General features: G+C 38.6%; 1 protein-coding gene across 5 annotated transcripts in view; it reads right to left on the bottom strand.

Annotated features, from left to right (window-relative positions):
* LOC309511118 (glutamate receptor ionotropic, kainate 5) overlaps window positions 1–22548 on the bottom strand; it is a 106522-nt gene that overhangs the window by 50706 nt on the left and 33268 nt on the right. For all 5 annotated transcript variants that reach the window (XM_082186168.1, XM_082186166.1, XM_082186164.1 and 2 more), the window contains 2 exons: window positions 2338–2511; window positions 1131–1295 (listed from right to left, as the gene is read on the bottom strand). In XM_082186168.1, the coding sequence (XP_082042294.1) occupies window positions 1131–1295; window positions 2338–2461 (289 nt within the window). In that variant the 5' untranslated portion in view covers window positions 2462–2511. The remainder of the gene's footprint in view (window positions 1–1130; window positions 1296–2337; window positions 2512–22548) is intronic.

The following is a 22548-nucleotide window of genomic DNA, read 5'->3' as shown; positions in this document are numbered from 1 at the left end:
CTCCATTCTGTTATGGAACGTACTCTTTTTATGATCCAAAACATTTCTAATGAAGATTAAAAAAAGATTAAAGAAAGAAAATTAGAAAACTGTTCTTGGTAATAAAACCTTAATAAAATTAAAGTAATAAAATCTTGGTTAATTAAACCTTTGACAAATACAATCACAGCGAACATTCAAACATATCATCGCTGACCCAGAGAGAGCAGTTGTTATGTATAGGTATGAAACAGCATCACAAACAGTCTTTTCATCTACACAGTATCAATATTTCTGTTACAATACTGTAATTCAAATGATCACCGAAGTACTGGGATAAAGGTTTATAGTTTGGATATAAACACTAATGTCTGCGGTAGTGTAATAGAGTAAATCTCCTTTTAAAAGTAACTTGACGCTTCAAATAAATATTGTATCAATTAAAGCATTACACCAGTAGGTGGTGACAAATGATTATTAATTTTTTTCTTTTTATTTGTCATTGAATTATTAATTTGAGAGATTTGTTCAAAAACACTGATTCATCCAGTAATGAAACAAGTGAAGTCGTTATGAGTGAGTCATTGAATCATTCATTCATTCAGACCGATTTACAAAATGTTATAAAAATTAAATCTAATCTAAGATTTCAGCAATTTAACATGGGTGAGAAAACATGATCTCCATTAAAAAAAAAAAAGTGTGTTCTCAATTTATCCAGAATTGTGCAGCTGTATCTGATAATATAATATAGGCCTAAATGACAAAACATTTGAAAAAGATATAATCTCAGGTGATTTTTCATAATCAAATTCTTATATAAACATGCCCGACCCTATCATTTGTTCTTGTTGAATTTTCATTCAAAATGTTGAATTTTTAGTCAAAATACTTTACATTACATAAGTAAAATTGTGAATGAGGTTTCATGTGACTACCTGTGTGTGTGTTGTGTGTGTGTGTGTGTGTGTGTGTGTGTGTGTGTGTGTGTGTGTGTGTGTGTGTGTGTGTGTGTGTGTGTGTGTGTGTGTGTGTGTGTGTGTGTGTGTGTGTGTGTGTGTGTGTGTGTGTGTGTGTGTGTGTGTGTGTGTGTGTGTGTGTGTGTGTGTGTGTGTGTGTGTGTGTGTGTGTAGTCATTTAGTTAGACTCACTTGTGTCTGTAGTCTCGTATTGAGAGTCTCTCTGCAGCTCAAAGATGTCGACCTCCACGCGGGCTCGTGACGAACCCTCCATCGCACTGTTGATGTTCTCTCGGGCCAGAGCCAATGCCAACCGCTCTCCATGTCCACATGCTGACTGATCATCTAAAATAGCAGCTGAAGAGGAACAAAAAAAAAACCTCTGTGTTTTGTTTTCTGCTCTGGAATTTAATTGACTTTTTGATGTTGAGGATTGAAGTTTCATTTGTTATTGCAAGAAGATGGAGTTACTCATCTAGATTGAACAGAAACAAGCTTGCAACGAACGTCGCATGTTGTGATGTTAACTGATTAGACTGTGCTATTGAGCGCATTTCATTTGGAGGCTTTCCAGAGATTAATTGATGCTTTATTGTTCGCAATAATCAAGATGAACATGCTGATGCTTGAAGCAATCAGTCACATGCTGTGAAGTAACAGCCTAGTACAAGCGACTTTGAAAAAGGCTCCTGCTTGAATCCGATAATATTGCTTAATTTCGCCTGAACTCTGCTCTAAAGTCAGTGGTTTAATCTAATGGTTAAATTTTAGTTTTTATAAATCGACCAAAAAAACAAAAAAGTCCCAGCATATTTGAGATTATTGCTTCACACTCTCTCTTCTGTGTAAGGTGTTTAGTTAAAAAAGATTAAGCCTAGTAGGAGGTCAGTACTTCAGAAGATGTGTTTAAACATTGAATCAAGAACAAGCTTTGTAGTCACTATAAATGTGGGCTTCACGTTGATGCTTGCTGCCTCCATTACAAGTAAAGCATTTGGGTTATCTGGAGACTGTAACAGTGCAGCCGATTTGCTCATTCCAATTAAAAAAAAGTTAATTTTTTCACAAAGCCTCTGTAGATAAAGCTGGAAGAACTGAGGCAGAATTAGAGCTCTTGATGGGTAGAAAGTGGACTAGGTTAGTAGCGTAGGCCAGCAGCACAATTACCCCTGACACTAAGTACTAACATTTCCTCACACATGGATGATACCTCTAATTATGTTACTTTTTGTGGAGATTTCCTCAGCGATGTAATATTTTTACTGCCTTGGTGTATGATAAAACAGGCCAGTCTTTTGACTTGGACCAAAAGCAATCACCAACACCCTAGTACCCGGGAGATAATGTGAAGATGCGCTTTTGTGTGTCGTCTAAAAGGAAGTGGTCCATGGCCTCTCACCCATCCTGACAGCTGCGAGAGCGGGTGCCTGGCTGTGAGAGGACGGGGCCATGGTCAGCAGCAGCAACAGCAGGAGGAGGAAGAGGAGGTGAATCGACAGCAGCAGCGCTGGCAGAGCCGGCATCTTCCACTGCTCCTCATGGAGAAAGGTCGTCTGGCTGCCTGCACCGCCACCTAGAGGACAGGTACAAAATTACACATGAGAATTTTGTTTTTGTAGTATGTATACTGTGCACAGTATGTCCATTTCTTTATGTATGCGTTAAATACTCGGATGACCTATATTATCCAATATGTGCAGTGTACATTTTTACACAAAAATGGATTAAAAAAAAAACACGAAATAACAACAAAGATAACTAGATGCTAGAATTTTAATTAAAAATGCAACATTTTAACATTATTCAATATAAAAATACAACATAATGAGGTCATGTGAAAACAATGCAAGGTACTGTTTTTAAAAAGTTTAGCATTAAATAATGCTAAATAATATTTTTTTTTAGAGATAAAAGTATTTCGTATACAGTATATAATGCACAATGTGCAGTAAGCAGCATGCTATTATTCAATTCTAAACATAGCCCTTGATTTAGTTTAACTTCGCTGTTGTCCACACCACTCTGTCCATGTATTGCATCATCCACTTAAGCTATTAAAGGGTTCAGCGTTGAACATTGTGGTTCTCAAGCAGCACAAACATGCCACTTTTATACATAATATGCCTGTTTTTTCCCCAATGCCCTTCACTAACACACACACACACACACACACACACACACACACACACACACACACACACACACACAAGCACACACACACAAGCACAGGCATATATTACCATCCACACATTGAGAAAGAAGATACCCACATGCATAAGATGGCTTTTTTGTCCCAGTGGTGTAATATGAGCCATACACAAGATGCTTTGGCTATAATGTGATGTGATAAAATATTCAGGACCATTGCAAAAGTGTATGTTGCTGTTTATCAGCACCTGAAAACATATTTGCATCAATTGCAGTGACTTACTGGCAAACGAAAACCAACATTTAAAAACCACGATGGATGATTCAGAATAGTCTCTTTTTTTTACACATAAAATAGAAACATTGATTCACATAGTAATTCTGGGATATTATATAGTTTACTAAACAATAACATGAGCTTATGGGTGGTTTTCCAAAACTTTTCAGGCAAGGAGGAAAGTTTAGACTTTATGCAAGCATAAAAATGAACAGACCTTTCATATTAAATGTGTTCATGTCACTATAGGGCTGAACAGGACTGATATAAGCCTGAATTATTGCCGCTATAGCACATGAATAGAATAACGTGTGATGGGTTACTTCACATGTGCAACTCGCAGATAAAGCAATCCCAGAAGAGGTGAATGTGTGGAAAAATGGGCATGTACACAAATGGAACAATAAATGAATTACCAGGGGAATCAAAAATGTACTAAAATAGACCATGAGAGAAATTTTACTACCCAGTCTGTCAAAATGACGTATAATGATTATTTGTAGCGCAACCTCTGGACATGCCGCATGCGGCAATATAAAACAATTCACCACAAGAAAACCCACAACATAATACAGAGAAGCAGAGAGAATTGAATGCAGCCAGAAGAAACAGACTCAGAAATGGCTTTGGGAGACAAAGAAGAGAGCGAGAAAGATTGAACGCTTGACGAATGCAGCATAATAGAGCTGAAAAGACTCCGGTCTGTTGTGTGTGTGCATGGGCCGCACAAAACAGAGACACAAGTCAAGCTAAAGATCAAGAGCCTCATCCCTAAAGCCGCCGTCAATCCTGGACTGCCTGTGTTTGAGTTTGTCAACAGCTTGATTTGTATTGGCCTTCCCCAGCTCTGTGAAGTAAATGTTTATCTTTCCTGCCAATAAGGCCCTTTGAATGCATTCAAATTGAAGTCTGAATGGAACCAAAATGAAGTGAGCGAACCAAAAAGGGAGGAGAGGACAGAAGAAAGACAGCTGGGATGAGATGGCATGCAAGAGAAAGCAGAAATAGCGTGGAGAGAAAGATGAAAGTAAACTGAGAGAGATGGTGAGAGGGGAGAGAGTAGGAAGAAAAAGAAAGTATTAACACACACAAGTAAACACCACATAAGGTGACAGCATGCTGAATGGGCAGAAATTCAAGCTTGGCTGTTTCAGTTATTTAACTGTTAGCTTTCCTGTACGCCAGCATTGAATTTAACAGTCAATGTAACCGCCTGCAGGCTTGCTTAATCAATGGACTTCGGCTTTCTCTCTCTAATAACAATATATAATGCATTTAACACATCCTATGACTGATGCATGAGCATTCACAACCGGTTAACCTTTACAGGTCTCTCTGTGGCCTGGGTTCCAGAAGTCGGTTTCCTTTTTCTTTTTGCATTATCACACAAGCTGTTGCACAGAATATCAATACAGCTGTGCATGCAGGACTTTAAACATAGTTTAAACATCCGTTTAGAAGCACATTAAAAAGCACTTAACCCTAATTTCAACTATACAATGGCATTTAATTACATAATGGTATATGTGTGTATATTAACTAACCTGTAAAAACACAGTCCCGTTCACATTTCCATGGTAGTAGCAGTGTCTGTGATTGGTGGATCTCATTATTGCATTTTTTGTAGTGTAGACATAAGCTTCAATTCTGCCATTAAACACGCTTGCTATTAAAGCATTTATCATTTTTTAATAACCTTATAGCTCATATTAAATCTCCATGTCATTTGAATTACATTTTTACTTCAGTAACCCATCTGGTACAGTGCGCGAATGCCTAGAAACAAATCCCGTTCTTAAATGGGTGCGTGACAGCATAAGCTATTCCATACATCTATATTATTGACCTTAAAGAAAGTCGCTTTAGTGCCGCCTCTAGATGCTTTTTTTGAAAATTAAGAAGAATGAAAGGCTCTGACCTTGCTGAGCTTTTGATCGAAGGCAAAGATAGCACTTAAGACCATGCTTTTAAGGCTTTTGGGAGTCTTAAGTACCAAGAGACTCAAACAAAATAAAACTACAAACATTGTCAGGTATTGAAGAAGACAGTTTTTGACTAAACCACAGAAAATATTCCAGCCAGACACTGCTCCCATGCTGTCAAATCCAATATCCTAATTCTCACATTACACCGCAAACGCTGTCCTGCGGTTTCATTCGGATTTACTTTGGAATAGCCACTCTATGCCAACTGGCTATGATCCTTCTCCACAGGCTGTTAGAAGAAGAAGATGAAAAAAAAAAGGTAAAACAGTGTTCCTAATATGCCTGTCACTCTGGCATAATGCGTCTCTGTGTTTGGGACATTAGTGCGGCTCATCCTGTGAGGTTGAGGCAAATAAAAAGGTTTGTTTGCCTCAGAGGCAGCTGTGGCATGGCATCTCTGCTGCCTCAGATACTATAATGAAGGGATAATCCTCTCATTTAGCCACAGACGGGATATATTTTGCTGTTTTTGTGATGGGTAAGGTGTGTGTGTGTATAACGGTGCATTACACAGCAGCAGAATAAACATTAAAACACTATCAGGATGAAGGGGTAACTGGGATGAACAGCTTGGGATGTTTGGACGCGTGACAGAAAAAGAGAAACTCACAGCGTCATCTGAACAGAGGGTGGATGGCGTGTAGGGGTGATGTAAAAAAAAGTCTGATGCTGCATTCACACCGAACGCAAATTGAGCGTCTGGAGCGAATAATTTCCATGTCAAGTCAATGTAAAGACGCGTTGACGCACGTCTGGAGGTCCTGCGGCGCGTTAGACGCGATTTCGCCTCATTTGCGCAAAAGAGGCGTATTGAGGTCTGCCGTGTTACGCATGAGTGATTTTATTTGGTGCTTTTTGTGCATTCACGCGTTTGAAGCAAATTCGTGTCTGACGCACGGGTTTAAAAATCTGAACTTTGGCGCCTGTTCGCGCCTCGTTAACCAATCCGGAGCCTGCTTGCTGCTGTCACGTGGTGAAGAGACATGATTAACGGGGGCAGGCCCGCTTTTCAGTTTATAATGTTATTTTATATGTTTGGCCTCAATCAATTTTGTAATATGACTAAATTCCTGGTGTGGCTCTTATGCACCACAAAGCATATCTTTTATCACATAAAAACTTGATTTCAATAGATGAGACAGATTCATTTTGTATTGAATGCTATTTATTCCTAGCCTGGGTTTCCCCATGCTGCCTTGTGCGCAGCACGATTTTATTCACGCTGCTAGGCAGCCTGGATTCCATGGACTATATTTTCGCCTCAGCGAGGGGACCAATCACAGAACGGGGAGGGAGCAGCAAGACAATGACGACGTCTATGCAACACACCGAAACAGTTTGTTTATATCTGTGGATCTAACATGGCAGCAGACGCGAAGTTACCTTTCGATGCAGCCTTAGATAGTGTTCTAAGCATGGTTCTAAGTAGTTTAGAACGCAAGTTTATTTCATCTTCTTCCTCGTCGAATTTCTGTCGCTCTACATACGTCATCTGGTATAATTGAAACGATTGGCTATGAGCTACGTCAAAGTCCTTTAGGCAAGTCGTGCCACTCGGCCGCCATCTTGGCAACGCCTCCGGGCAGCTATTTCGGACTAACAAGACCAGGCTCCTATCTAAATGAATGGGCAGAGAGTCAGAACTGCACTTTCACTGGTCACCGGGACATAAAAACTGCATGTATAGAAACAGCAGTAAAATATGATAAAAATCGCTGAAAAAGTTTGATGACTTTGCCCCAAAATAAGGTTTAAAACGCCTTTTTCCCCACATGTTATACTTTACTACGCATGCGCAAGGGTTCACGACACCAACTTCATTTACGTCTCTATCCAGAATGCCGGTGTTGTGCAATAATCAATGTCAATATTGTTCTCCATTATTTAAATATAAGCAGGTTTGCACTTTATCAGTAATAACAATGTATTGTATAGATCAGTTGTTTTAACTTATTCATTAACATGAATCGGTTCAAAGGAGTCATTAGTTCGCGAATTGGACGTGTCATACGGTTGTGTGATTATCCCAGCAGTTAGGACATGGACATCCCACAAGGTTAGTGTCAACACAGAAAACATTACATCACTGTATAGGTTTTTTCGTTTATTTAGAGAGTAATTTTATGTCAGCTGAATGTGCGGAACGCATTTCAGAGAAGATAATGCAACGTATTTTAGCACAATTCACACCCAGCGGTAATTCAGGAAAAAAAAAATCTCCGAATGCTCCACATGAAACTTTGGTCTTCCGACCTTTTACCATAATGTCGTTTTATTTTGATTAATGTGCGGGAGAGAGAGGAAGACAGCGCTTAATTTGGAGACGGTGAAGTCTTATTTACACTTTCGTCTGGCTCTGAAGAGAGAGAGAGAGTGCGCGCGCGCGACCGGGGCTCTCTCTCTCTCCGCTGTCGCAAAACCTCAACTGTGCGCATGCATCAGTGGAACCAGACGATAGGCTTAAATGTTTCCCGGCTTGACTTTTAAAAGCAGATGATTGGCTTTCCAGCGGGAGGGGCGGGACATGTGCATACAACCGCCATCTTTGCCGTTACGGGTTTTCCTTATATAGTTGTATTGAGGATTGAGGAAGTGGCATGTCTCTTATATAAATTGTCTCTGGCTACGTACAGGCGCATTTGATAGACATTTGTAGCGTCCAATAAACGGCTCTGGGCATTCGTAAACCACGCCTCAAATACGAGAAAATGAACATGTGGTTCCCAGACCACGTCTCAATGAGAAAGAGGTCTGACGTTAGCCAGGCTAATTTATTCCATTTCTAAATCTAGATTATATGAAACATTATTATTATTCTAATGTAAGGACTAACCTAGCTTAATGCACCGTTAATGTCAACATTTACTAGTACATTATTAAAATCAAATGTACCTGTTAACATTAGTTAACAGCTGGATTAAATCATTTCTTATTGTTATCAATTGTTTAAAACTATTGTACAGCCTAATATTTTTGTGGAAACCATGATACATTTTTTTTATACAATATGCTGATTTGGTCTTAATGCAAAGATTTTAGTGAAAATTAAATAAATAGAGCATCTGATCAAGAAGAGACATCACGAAACAAATAGGAACAAGTCAAAGAATACGTTTGTCAGTGACCTCAACAGGTAGATTTAGAACCTGCTCATGTTTCAGTGAGTCTTATTTAGACAGTGCCTCAGGCTTGTGCTCGTGACCATCATCTCTGGTTGTGAAAGGAGGCATCATCTGTCCCAACTCAAAACGATAGTGAGTTCACCGTACTACTTCACTCTCAACCACTGTTTCTCTCCAGACCTTTTCCTTGTCACCTTCACAAATTGTCAGCCCAAGGCTACTTGTGCCATGCACTTTCCTGCAAACAAACCCCCTCCAGATGCTTTGCCTATTATGAGGGAAGCTAAAAATAAACACTGGGCGCATGCGGCTAACTAACTGTCCTCTGTTGCAGAGACTGGCCGTTTTTATCTCGTATTATCTTAATTCTACAGATGAGCTCTGGCCTTTTAACTAGAAGCAAGACGTGAAGAAGATCAGCTTCTAAACTGCATCCAAACTGTGCCCTACCTACTGCGGCAGAGCTCTGACAAATTAAAAAAATGTAATGGCATTTCAAAACTAAATGCATCTTCAACAGCAAACCCATAAAATAATAAGGTGCAAGCAAGCACTGGTATTTTCAACTCAATTTATCCTAGATAAATATATAACCTGCAGAATAGAGGAAGGAACAGAGGTGAAAATAAAGTGCTGATAACTGTTTATTGTGCATGATAAGAATGCTCAAAATAATATAATGTGCAATCAAAGTCCCTTTAAAACAACTCGGTTCACTCGGCGGCCATATTATTTAATACATAAAAAGACTTATTCTAAAAACATTACAATTTTAAAAACATTACAATTTCTTACATTAAAGAACAGCACCAACAGTTTCTACTAGAAATCTATATGTGACTGTTTGTCAAATTTGTGCTTCAGTTAACATTTCATAAATCCAGAATAAAATCTAGTGTTGTAAATTGTGCTTTTTAAATTCAATTCAAGTTTAACTATAGCCGTGTCACGTTCCACACACCAAGGAAAGGGAGAGAAACAGGTGGATCCAAATACAACACTTTTATTTGTAGGGCAATCCAATTCGTCATCATCCATGCAGGGGTCAAAATCCATGTTAGCAGTCCAATAACAAAATAAACAAACAAGGAACAAAACAAACTCAAACCAGGAAACAGACTTCAAGAAGTGTAAGTGACATACCACAATGACTCCGTGACAAGGACTAAAACAGACAGGGTATTTATACACAGAACTAAACAATGTAATGGGAAACAGCTGCGTGCAATGATGAGTAAAAAGGGACAGCTGAGTGCAATGATGAGACAAGGATCATGGGGAATGTAGTTCAAGAATGTGACAGACACCGTGGGGAAGGAGGACATCTAGTGGTGACCCAGGGAACACAAACCAGACACTGTGACAAGCCGCTATATTAAAGGAGAACTTGGTAACTTTTTTAACTTAATAAAACTGTCTAGAAATCATTTGGATGGTTAAACAACCTGTTCTGGTGATATTGGTGACTTTCCCAGCTCCCCCCAGCGTTCCCAGGCGGAAAACCAACCTTGCAACTTGGGGACTACCGTCCCGGCAAGATAGAAAATTGGAAGTCTCGTGAGAAGCGAGAACTAGAACGAGAACGAGCGCGAAACACGAATTGCTTTACGGCAATTCGACATAAACACACACGCATGTATGATGTATTACCAGATTACCCACCTCGGTAGACATAGCTCCACACGATACAGTTGGCTTGCTCCGATCAAAACAAACGCACATGAGAAGCGGTAGAGAGGGGGAGGAGGCCGCCGCAAGTGAGTTTTTACGACCTTGTTGTGAAATATACGCCCCCCCACAGCTGTAGGGGGAGCTCGTGGGGAAAACATGCGACAACAAAAGGGAAAATCAGCGAAGAAGTGACTAGAGTTCGCTAGAGTTGCCGAGTTCTGCTTTAAGTATTACAATTTCTCCCATTTATAAGTGTACAGTTAGACCATCTCTGCCATGTTTCTATTGAAACCACTAGTAAATACCTATAAAATGACCTTTTCCAATCAAGAGACACAAACAGTGTGATCTAAAATGAAACCATGTTCTCTCAAAACACATAAAATCACCTGTAAACCGCTCCAAAAATTCATGAAACCTAAGTAAAACAAAATTTCGGACACAATTTCCACCATTATTTAGTAATGTTTTTCACGTCCCCACACCTCATAAGTGAATCTCAAAATCAAAATACCGTAAAACTTCAAATAATAGCCGAGTCCCAAATAGACGCCAGTCTCTTTTACACGCCTGGTGTGGCTACAGGTTTGGATAAATAAAGGCTGGTCTCAAATAGAGGCCCGGTCTGTTTTTTAGTTTCGGGTTGTATTTAAATAGGAATTAGCCAATGAACTTGTAGTTGAGAATCGCGGTGATGATGATAGTGATGAATATAGGGTCCTTTTGTATCACATGATTGCAGTTGTTTTACAGGGTAGCCTTCATTCTTTCTTGTTGATGTGTTTCTGGCAACTAGTTCATAGGCTCGATGGATATTACCGGTAACTTGTTTTGTTCAGCCCATGTTTTTTATGCTGCCAGTAATCTAAAGGGGGTCGCACGCCGTATGAGAAGCGCAGTGCCGCGTCGCGTCTATGACAACTCGAGGTATCGCACACCGGACGCGCACTTTGTCAGTTTATGGCCAGCAATATAGTTATGTTTAAGGATATTATGGAATTAAGATCATGTCTGTACTATGTTATGATTGTACTGTACAATTAAATACAATCATTGCTTAGTCTGCAGTCTGAATTCACTTTACCTCAGAGCGTCCGTTAACTGAATGAATCGAGAATATCACCTGAAAATTCGATAACATCAGCAATTTTCATTCAAGCAGCTTATTTCTGTAAATGAATGTAAAACTGAATGTATATTGCAGCACAGGGTGAAGTCAGTATATATGGAGCTAGAATTGTGTCTTTATTACATGCGATCAAATAAATGATCTGAGAGAAAAAAAAAAGTTTGAGAGAAAAAGTTATCGCACTGATAGCAAAAAAGCATTTCATGAGAGAAAAAAGAATATTTGAGAGAAACAAATTTCATACCAATAGCAAAAAATAATAATATTTGAGACTAAACAAAGTTGAGAGAAAGTATTTTCTTATAGAACATAAAAAATATAAATTAAAAAATATATAAATTATTTCTGAGAAAAAAAATCTCTCTCAAAATACTTTGAAAAAACTCTCAAATATATATTTTTTGCTATCAGTGTGAAAACATTTTCTCAAAAAAAATAAAAGTGTTCCTCTCAAAACGCTTTTCTTTGCTCTCGATGCAATTTCTTGCTCTGGTGTCAGGATTTTGCTTTTGCTGTGAAAATTGTGTCATGGGCGGGGCCACGTTTCTATTGGCCAGTCGGGTGAGCATCGTCTTGTCTTGGGAGTCGAACTGAATCATTACACCATTGTTCGGTTCACCGGCATAGATGCCGCCTCTGCCTTAGTTGAGCATAATACACAATATAATACACATTCATTCATGAATATGAGTGCTATTTTGTTAATGTTTAATCTTCAGTGATGCTGAACTTGCTCAGCCAGCTACCCATCGAGTTGTGTGTGTCATCATCTTACCCATATGCGTAGGAGCTTCAAAATCTAAGTTTTGTCCCCCCCACTATTTCCCAATGTAAGATTTTGTTTTGCATTGCCTGCCTATCTCTGCCGATTTCGGAGTCTCCAAATGAATCCATTCTGCAACTTTTAAATACATAATTACATTTTTAAAAACGAAATTATAGGCTTAAGTGCAGGGTCCGAAAGTTGGTCGTTTTGTTGCTATGGTTACACACACACACACACACCGTTGGCGGTGCGCTCAAAGTCATCTGTCAGTTGTGCAGTTACCCAAAATCTCCTGAATGAAGTTAAAACCCATCATGTCACTGGATGAAATAAAATCGACTAGCAAAAATACAGGAGGCCGCCTTACAAACGAGTGTGTGGAGGATATTGTCATTTCGCCGTAAGGTTTTTTCTTTTTTAAATAAGAGACGATCTAGGGCTGAAATGTGTTTTTTTTAAATCAAGTGATCAAAGTGCTCGTTGCCGCTGCGATCAGTGGCGCGATACAGTGTTTTCTCGTGTGGCTCGCGCACACGCCGCACTGTCTTCACTCGGACGCGCGCTTCAATCCGTTGCGGATACTCTCTATTCGTTCTGGTGAAATAACAAAACATAATGCACACAAACGTCTCCCTGCTTGAAACACAACCACTGATGAACATAATCGGTTTTGATGAGTGAAAAAAACGATACGAGAAAAAAATATATACAAGTGCGGACTTCAACCCAGAACCTTTGACTCGCTTGGCGAAAGTACTACCACTGGACCATTAAGATATACGTTAATTAGTCACACGAAAATTCTTGGCACTGACAACATATAGTAGGCTACATCTCATTAAACGACAACCCATGTAGCCTACTAAAATCGATTGCTGGACATTGTAATGTTATTGTACATATATCTGATATTGATATTGCCCCTCTGTATATTCACCAGGCCCACCTATTAATGACGCTCTGTATCCGCCAAAGGAAACGTGGAAGTTAAAATACTGAAATAAATACTGATAACATATTTTGAGCATTTAAGTGCTTTATTTATATATATATATATATATATATATATATATATATATATATATATATATATATATATATATATATATATATATATATTCCCCCGAAGCCCCCTAGCATTTACTATTTACATTTACTATTCAGAAATAATAATAATAAAAAATAAAAAATATTTTTTATGTTCTATTAGAAAATACTTTCTCTCAAAACTTTTTTTAGTCTCAAATATAATAATTTTTTGCTATTGGTATGAAAATTTTTTCTCTCAAATATTCTTTTTTCTCTCATGAAATGCTTTTTTGCTTTCAGTGCGATAACTTTTTCTCTCAAACTTTTTTTTTTCTCTCAGATCATTTATTTGATCGCATGTAATAAAGACACAATTCTAGCTCCATAAGTATATACATTAACGACGATTTGAGACAATGTACACTCATAGAGAATAATGGGTTTGAATTTTAAAGACGTGGCGCTGCGCTTCTCGTCTGGTGTGCGACCCCCTTTAGACATACGGAAATATAGTAGGCTAATTCTGACATTAACTGATTTGTTAAACACAAACACAGATATGGTAACCTCCTACTGTCATGCTCATCTCAACACTAAATGAAAGGCCTGTCTCATATAGACGCCTGTCTCAAATACAAGCCGGTGCAGTTCGGCAATTTGGGAAAATAAAAGCCCGGCTATTATTTGAAGTTTTACGGTAATCATATGGTGCTATTTTAAAAGTTAATAGAATAGGGTAACATACTTTAATGTGTCATTTTTTTTTTTTTCACATACTGTACATTGTTGCAACTCCACTATTCACAGTCTGTCTGAAACATGCTGATTTCTACAAAGTCCCTTCCTCCAAAAAGCTCAGAGTGCTCTGATTGGCAGAAATGTACAGAAAATGCGGAAGAATAGGGTGAGCAGAAGGGCAAGAGGAACATTTCACAAGAGTATTCAAGGATTTGTGGAGACAAAGAACAGACATCATGAGGCACTTGAGGCCATGATGCTGTGTTCAACGTTGTTGTTGTCATACCATTTTATGGGCTGCTCAACATTAAATATTTACATTCAGAGGCAATTAGTGGTTCTGGGAACGACAACCACCGGGGTGCCAAGGACATCCTTTTCTTTTAATTAACTTTCCCTCAGGAAAATAATGGGATGTTTCAACCCCACTATCATAAATGATGACATGATTAGACAATGTAGCTCATCTCTGATAGTGCTGAAAGCATTTATGGATAGCATTAAAGCATGTCCAACTTGTTATTTTGCTCCTTTATTTCTAGAAAGTGCTCCTCCAGCGAGCTTCTCCACCCAAACAATTAATAATCCCTAAGGTGGATAGATGATTAAAAATTCGTAGTGGGAGCCCCCGTTTCAAGTTTTTAAATGAGCAGCCTTCCTCATTTGAGCAAAGTCATGAGGATGCTGATGAGACTAAATTTAGCAGAGGAGACAAGAAAGAAAAGCATTCAACCTCCCACCTAGCAATAATGTCCTGCCTTTGCTTCCTGTGAGGATTCAATTTGCCAAAACAGTCAAATATTGCTGCAAAATGTCAGCTGCGCATTTAATCATTGTTGCTGCAATTATGAAACACAAATGTCCTTTAAAGTCAAGCTTTGGTGCACAAGTCATCCGTAAAATACAAAATAGATAAAGATTGTTTCCCTTTCTCTTCCCATTATTGAAACAGGCAATTTTTACAACTGCAATCGACTCTGCTTGCAATTAATGTTGTTGAACCTGAAGTTAGGCAAATATATGACCATTAACAGAGTGAGACAGTACATTAATCGGGAGAGAAAACAGATAAAATGTAATTACATTCATGAATTTGGCAGACACTTTTATCCAAATTGACTTACACTGCACTCAAACCATGCATTTTATCAGTTCCCTGGGAATTGAACCCAAGGCATTGGTGTTGCTAGCCACATGCTTTGTTTTAGAAAGGAACGCACAGATACTGCGGGGTAGGGGGGTAAAATAAGCGGGATAATGTAGAGCGAGGCGGTTGTTATAGCAAATACAACCCTGACAGGCTGATCCGCGTCGGGGTCTCGAATCAGCCTGAAGTGGTTGATCCCGCTTATTACATGGCTACCTACCAAATAAATCAATAATTTGACACAAAATATTGATTTAAAAAGGAGTTTATTGATTTAAAAATGATTGTATTGCTTCCGCTAAAGAAAATAGTCCGTTCCGTCTCTACTGTTAGAATCCTGCGTCCATAGCAACGCTCTGTTTTTCATGGCAACAGTGTGTTATACTTAGCAGCGGCCTGTTATCAAGAAATAACAGACCGCATTCTACATTAGAATTCAACCAAGCCATGCAATAAGCACATATAATATCTACATTACATTAATAGTATAGTTCAGCAAAAAAATTATAATTTTGTCTTTGTTTACTCACACCCATGTCATATTTTCTTTCTTCTGTGGGGCACAAAAGGTTTTTGTCCATACAATGAAAGTCAGTGGGGTCCAAAACAACAAAGCGAGTAAATGAAGACAGAATTTAATCTTTGGGTGAACTATCCCTTTAATAATAAATAATAATAATCATCAATAATTGATCAGGGGCCTGTTTCAGAAAGGAGGTTAAGTGAAAACTCTGAGTATGTTAACCCTGAAATGAGGGAAACTCTGAGTTTTCTGTTTCAGAATGGGAGGTATGTTAAACCTGAGAAAGCAGAGTAAGTCAAGCCTGTTTCTGAAAGAGAGGTAACTTATACTCAGAGTCAGTTACCATGGTAACTTACTCTGTGAACCTAACCTGGTCGGGAGCAGGTTTTCTTCGGTAAACCCAGAGTTTATTTCGGTCTCCTCCCCTTTTTTAAAGAGGAAGTGGTGTTTAAACACCTCATTCATTCTTTCAGTACATTTTTATTAATAAAAATAATAAATAAAATATTGCTATTTTTACTGCTGTTTTTTATTTTATTTTATTTTATTTTATTTTTATAAGATGACGTCTATATAACTCCTTAACTGGCAAATGAAAATACAGTAGTAGATTAGAATTACATAATGTAGTTCTAAACAAATTCTACAGAATTAAACTGTGGCATTTACTGGAAATCACTGAACTGTGTTCATCTGTGCACCAGAAGTGTGAAGGGGGGATAAGAATACCCGTTTATACTTGGATATAAACTTATATTCTAGGCTATAGGCTACTCCACATAAATATGTGGAAAAAATCTGAATGTGTAGATTGTGTGATGTGTAGACACATAATATTAACATTACCTCTCTGTGGCAGCAGAAACTCTTTATCCCCATGTGATGAGCATTTGGTTGAGTACACTTTATACCACCATTTATCATAATTTCTGGTGTATTGAGTAGGCGACTTACAACTGCCTGGGGTTCTGTTGGGACAGGAGGCTCCAAAAGACAGATATTACCATCAGAATATGTTGGGACCAACAAAAAACCCAACCCAAAGTAAAATAAATGGAAAATAGCCTATATAAAAAAATGACACATGTAAACCTCTTACATTTTATGAAGGCCCTTGGATCTTCGGGAGTGACTGGCTCTGAAGTCCCTACAGGAATTCCCTCAGCCAAAAATGCTGCTGCACTGCTTGACACTGGATGCTATTTAGTTATTTATGTCAAATGTAAAGTCAAGTAGCCTACACCCATGATATGCTCAAGCCTTACCTAATTGAATTATGTTTTTATATTTAATTTTCAGCTGCTGCCATGTTCTTTTAATGCCTGCAGGATTGCCCCTACATGAAAATTAAAATTAGGTTGAATAACACACTGTTCTTTCACCACTGATATTATAACAGTTGGGTAAGTACTTGTATTACTAACTACAAATGACATCTTCAACAGTGTAATTAGATTAATGTCTACTTATTACTAATTACTAAATCCCATATCAACCTCAACCACTTGAACAATACAAGGAGAGACAAGAAACTGCACTTTTAATGCTTTCAAATAAACAATATAAAATTGCATGAATTATTCTTGAATTGACCAAAGTGTGTAGAGGGAGAAGGTTACATAAAAAATATACCTTTTAAAAATGTATGTTAAATATACAGAATTGTTCTATAGTCTAATGCATTTACATCAGATTTTACTTTAAATTACAGAAGAATTAAGAGTAATCCCTTTAATTAAATTGCAGTATTTAGATTACTTGGTAATTAATTACACCCAACACTGTATAACTAATTAAAATGTAAAGGTGAGAAACGTGCAGACCTCTTTTTGTCTGGCGCTGTTGCCATGGTGACTCATAATATCTGCGCTCCATTGATAATGGCTTTTTATAGTGGTGGTGCACGCGCTTAACTCAGAGTAGGTCAACTCAGAGTTGATTGAACTAACTAATTTCAGCTGTTCTGTAACCGAAAACTCAGAGTTTCCCATCTCAGGGTAAGTCAACTCAGAGTTCAAGTTTTAACTCAGAGTTGGTTGAACTTCCTTTCTGAAACAGGCCCCTGATCTGGAGATTTTTGTTTACTTGAATTGTTGTGTGTTGGTGGGAAATCAATCAATGGGTTTTATGTTGCAGCAGGATGTGTTATAAACACCCCCTCCATATCAACTCTTTAAAGTATGGCTTACAGCCACACCACATGGCCGATCTCGTGTGATGGCTCATCTTCCTGAAGTCGATAGAAGCAGATGGTAATGATAGCACGATACAGAAGCACTAACTCTTAGCAGTCACACTGCCAAGACTTCAGGTGTATAGGATTCAAGATTACGACGGCTACAGTAGATAAGCGACATGATTGTGGATTACACATGTATCAGCGGGTCCCAGGTAACAAAGCCGGATTCCAAACGTAAAGCCAGATTACAAAACATAAAGCCGAGGTGGCGACATTAAGCCTGATTACTAGCTAGGGGAAAGAAATAAATACATTTCCAAGAGGAGGTTTCATTGCCAGCTTTGTGAAATCTACCTAAAACTTTTATCATTCTTCATCCTGGTACTGTACTCTGGTTGAGTAATACCGTTGCATCTCATGCTCGAAAAACTCCCATCGATTGACCATTGACCAATAACGTTGATATGCTGCTGTTACATTCAGGGCATTTCCTGGCATCAAGGAAAAGAAATTGTTTCAGTAAGAGGGGTTTCAATTCATACTAATATTCTTACTCGTATGGTTGGATAATCCTCCCCGGACCTTTTAGCATAAACTCCAAAGGGCAGTAGGGCACCTGCTGAGCTCAGGTGACTCTGCTGTAAAACCTCTGGAACAGATGGCGTTCTTTTTTCCTTTTCAGGTTACTTCAGGATTTTTCCCCTTCTAAATATTGGTAACTGTTCAGAGTTTTTAAGTAGTAAAATCTTATTAAAGCGGCATGTTATCATAGTCAATGATCTGTGAGACTAGCCTGAAACATTTCTGTACTCAAACTGTAAGTATACAGAGAGACCACGGTAGTATTTCAGTAGTATCTTTTTTATCTTTACAAACTTGTCAACTCATATTTTCTGCTTCTATGCTCTTGTCTGCTCTCATTCAAATCACTGGAATTTAATATCTATATGCAGGGCCGGATCTGGCCTGCTCTGATTGTTGAGAGGATGCTCTTCTCGTTTTCTGTCATCGTTAGGAACCTCACTGTGTTCTCCTCGCTGTTTCCTGTGAATTCTCCTCTGTCCTCTAAACTAAGTCCAAAAAATTAAAAATTGTTCCAAAACAGAAATTCATTCATTAGACATTTGATTCTTAATTTCTTTTCTTAAAGAGAGACTAAAAGCACTACATTTTCAAAAGAACATATTTAAACTCAACAACATAAAAGAAACGTCCCTTTTTTCAGTATGCTGTATTTTAAAGATAAGTATGCAAAATCCAAAGAAGCTTTACAGATCTTTATTGGAAAGGGTTTAAACAATGTTTTTCATGCTTGTTCAATGAACCATAAGCAATTATTGCATCTGTGGAACAGTCCTGAAGACTAAAGCTGTGTCTGAAATCGCGCACCTATGTAAGTATGTACTACATTTGAATTCGATTCTGATGTTTTTCTATGGTAGTATGAATGTAATATGGATGTACTACATTCGCCATGTTGTAATTGTCATGTGACCTACCAGCGTCAGTTACGCCCTTCAACTCCATTCACAAATCCTCTCCTGTGGGCTCATGGGATAGTAAAGTGTCTATAGTATGTGCACTTCAGAATCTCGCCGTAAGTAGTAGTTCATCCGGGGACTTTTCACCTACTGTTTTTCGAGTACCATGAATTTGGACATACTACTCTGTTGGCGCACTGTTTTTCGCATACTATGTAGTAGAGAAGTATTCAGTTTCGGACACAGCATAACCGTTTACAGATGGTAGACAATTAAAGTCACAGTTCCAATAACTTATCACATTAAAGAAACCTTTCAACTGACTCTGAAAAACAGGAAAACGATGCCCAGGGTCCATGATCACCTGTGGGAACATGCCATAGTCCTGCTGCAGGGAGGTATGAGGACTGCAGATGTGGACAGAGCAATAAACTGCGATGGCTGTTATGTAAGACGCCCAAGGACAGCTGATCGCCTTGCAGCGCCAAACCACGGGTAACCATATGTAACCAAGACGTGCGAGAAATTGCAAGTGCCTTGGAAGAACAGTGGAGTAACATCTCACAGCAAGATCTGGCAAATCTGCTGCAGTCCATTAGATGCACTGTAGAACGTATAGCAGCTGGTGATATTACTTTTGATATTGACACCCGCTCTGTTCAGGGACTCTGATTATTCCACTTCTATTTGTAAAATGTCTGTAAAGTTTGATCACTTTATGTCTCAGTTGTTGAACCTTTGTATGTTCACACATATTTACACGTTAAGAAATGTGTGTGTGTGTTTACATATACACACACACACCCACTACCGTTCAAAAGTAAAAAAAATAAAATAAAAAAAAACCTTTAAAAAGATTTTAATACTTTTATTTGGTACTATATACATTTATTTTAAATTCAGTTTTAATGCATTTAATGATAGATAGATAAGGAAAAAAGGAACCACCCATCTGTAAAGCTCTTTCATCCACTCAGTAATGAGCAGAATAATAATTTGAACATTGCACCTAAAGTATGCTTTAAAATGTCAATGCTGCAAGCATGTGAGGGGAAATTTGTGGTGGCATAGCCCACTATAGCACCTTGCTAAATCCATCCCTGTTGTGATTTACATCTGTACAGACTCTTTTGGACCAAAACTCCTGCCAGACTGATTAACATCAGCCTCTCAATCCTCTCACCTGTGCCGTTCCCCAGTTGTCTCTTGTCTCTGTGTCTCCTAGAATGGTGTTAAAGGTGTGAAAAGGGTGCTCTGGGGGGAGGGGGAGGCAGTGACAGGAGGAGGTCACACAGGCCAGCCGAGACGCTGTCGATACGGTTTCCTACCGCTTCTTGGGAGCAGGTGGTGTCGAGATCCGATGTTGCCTGCTGATAACTTTTGCCTTAGTGAGCCGCCTGTGTCTGTGTGCCTTATGTCACTCACCTCTTTCAACTGGCTACAGTTTAAAATCATAATGCTAAACAAACCCTCTGGTTAGTATTTAGATTTGCTTGTTGTGCTATTGGATTGAGTTTTCAGTGTCTGCCTTTTCAAAAACGGAACATTTTCAAGTGCATATCAACTGTAGGTGTTCTAAATAAATAATGCATTGAAGATTGGAGCATTTTGTGCGTCTACTCTGATTTTCTGAGCACTGCACCAATAAGCACTAAACTGCCAGGCAATCAGTGCAGTTCTTTTGAAAATTGTCTGCACTGTATCTAGCTCTGTCCTGCACAGCTATTTTCACTTGTCACTTTGACAGTGGCGCTGACAAGCTTCTATACGCCTGGAGTCAAACCCTTCTCCCTATCATACCATACTTATCTAAATGTTTTTTGCTCTTCAGAAAATCGCTTTGCGTGTACTCCAGAGGCAAAGCTGTATAATTGACTATGCCTTTATTACTCTCTGCTGTGATGAAGGCTTTGTAGCTAATTGCAAATTATAAAACGGACTGTTTCGATTCTAAAATCTGATTTGATGAGCCCAGTTGAAGCCGTCATACAGTCAATCAACTGAACACATCAGTTTCATAGAATAATGTTTGATTGGCAACTTTCTGTAGACAGCATAATAAACTATATTAGCGTAAGAATTGTTTATTGTTGTGATTATCATTAATAATACATTCAATTATTCACTTAACATCTGTGTCTTTCAACATATTGCTGTTGCCTCCATCATGTCTAACAGCACATACACACACAGGCCCACTTTATTGGGTTCACCTTGCTACCAGGTTGGACCCCCTTTTGCCCTCAGAACTGAATGCTTTGTGGCATAGTTTATGGAAGGTGCTGGAAACATTCCTCAGAGTTTTTGGTACATTTTGGCATGAGCATCACACAGTTGGTGCAGATTTGTCGGATGCAAATCTTCCGTACCACCACATCCTAAAGCTGCTCTATTGGATTGAGATCTGGTGACTGTGGAGGCCATTTGAGTATAGTGAACTCATTGTCAACCAGTTTGAGATTATCTGAGCTTTGTGACATGGCGCGTTATCCTGCTGGAAGTAGCCATCCGAATATGGATACACTGTGGTCATAAATATGGATTGACATGGTCAGCAACAATAATTATAGGCTGTGGCATTAAAATGATGCTCAATTGGTACTAAGGGGCCCAAAGTGATCTGAACCGTTGATACAAGGCAGGATGGATCCATGCTTTTATGTTGTTTACACCTAATTCTGACCCTACCATCTGAATGTTGCAGCTGAAATCGAGATCATACGGGGTTTTTTTAAACAATTTGCTTTAAAGCTACAATGTATTATTTATTTTTCCCGCTGCTAGGGGTCGCTAACCTCTTACAATAACAAAGGTGTAGCTTGATGACGGAGTGAATAAGCGGAATCATGGAACTTGTCGTCATGCCGATGGATCTGATAATGTTTATGGGAAGTAACGTGTATGGATGAGTGAATACATTCATGTTTTTTAACATGACTGTGGTATGAAGCAGGTCGCGATTGCTAATGAGAGACAGATATCAGCGCCACACACGAGTCTCACGGATATTAAAGGAATGAGGACATTTCATTCTACCAAACTACCTCCAGGTGCTGAATTAATACTCAAACTGGTCAGTTTATGTAACAAATTAAAATTGTGAGGTAACGCAGTGCTGTTTCACTTGGTCTACACTATCATACTAAACTGCATTTGAGTGTGTTGAAAGTTATAATGTTATTAGTTTGTTGGCTGTATGAGACTAGCAGTAAGCTAGATCAACATTAGAATAACATACTGATCATATTCTAACATTTCATCATGTTGAGCTATTTAACACTGATTTGTTTTATGTGCATTTGCTCACCTGTCTAATAAAGTACATGCAAGAGCGGTGTCTCTGTCAGGTCGAAGTTAGTCGCCGACATGGAGCTCTTGGCATCTCAAACGCCACGCCGATATTGATCCTCGTTTT

Source organism: Leuciscus leuciscus, assembly GCF_965113295.1.
Source record: "Leuciscus leuciscus genome assembly, chromosome: 12".
In the NCBI taxonomy this organism is placed as follows: Eukaryota; Metazoa; Chordata; class Actinopteri; order Cypriniformes; family Leuciscidae; genus Leuciscus; species Leuciscus leuciscus.
The sequence above is the reverse complement of the archived record's forward strand: the minus strand, read 5'-3'. Positions and strand labels throughout refer to the sequence as shown.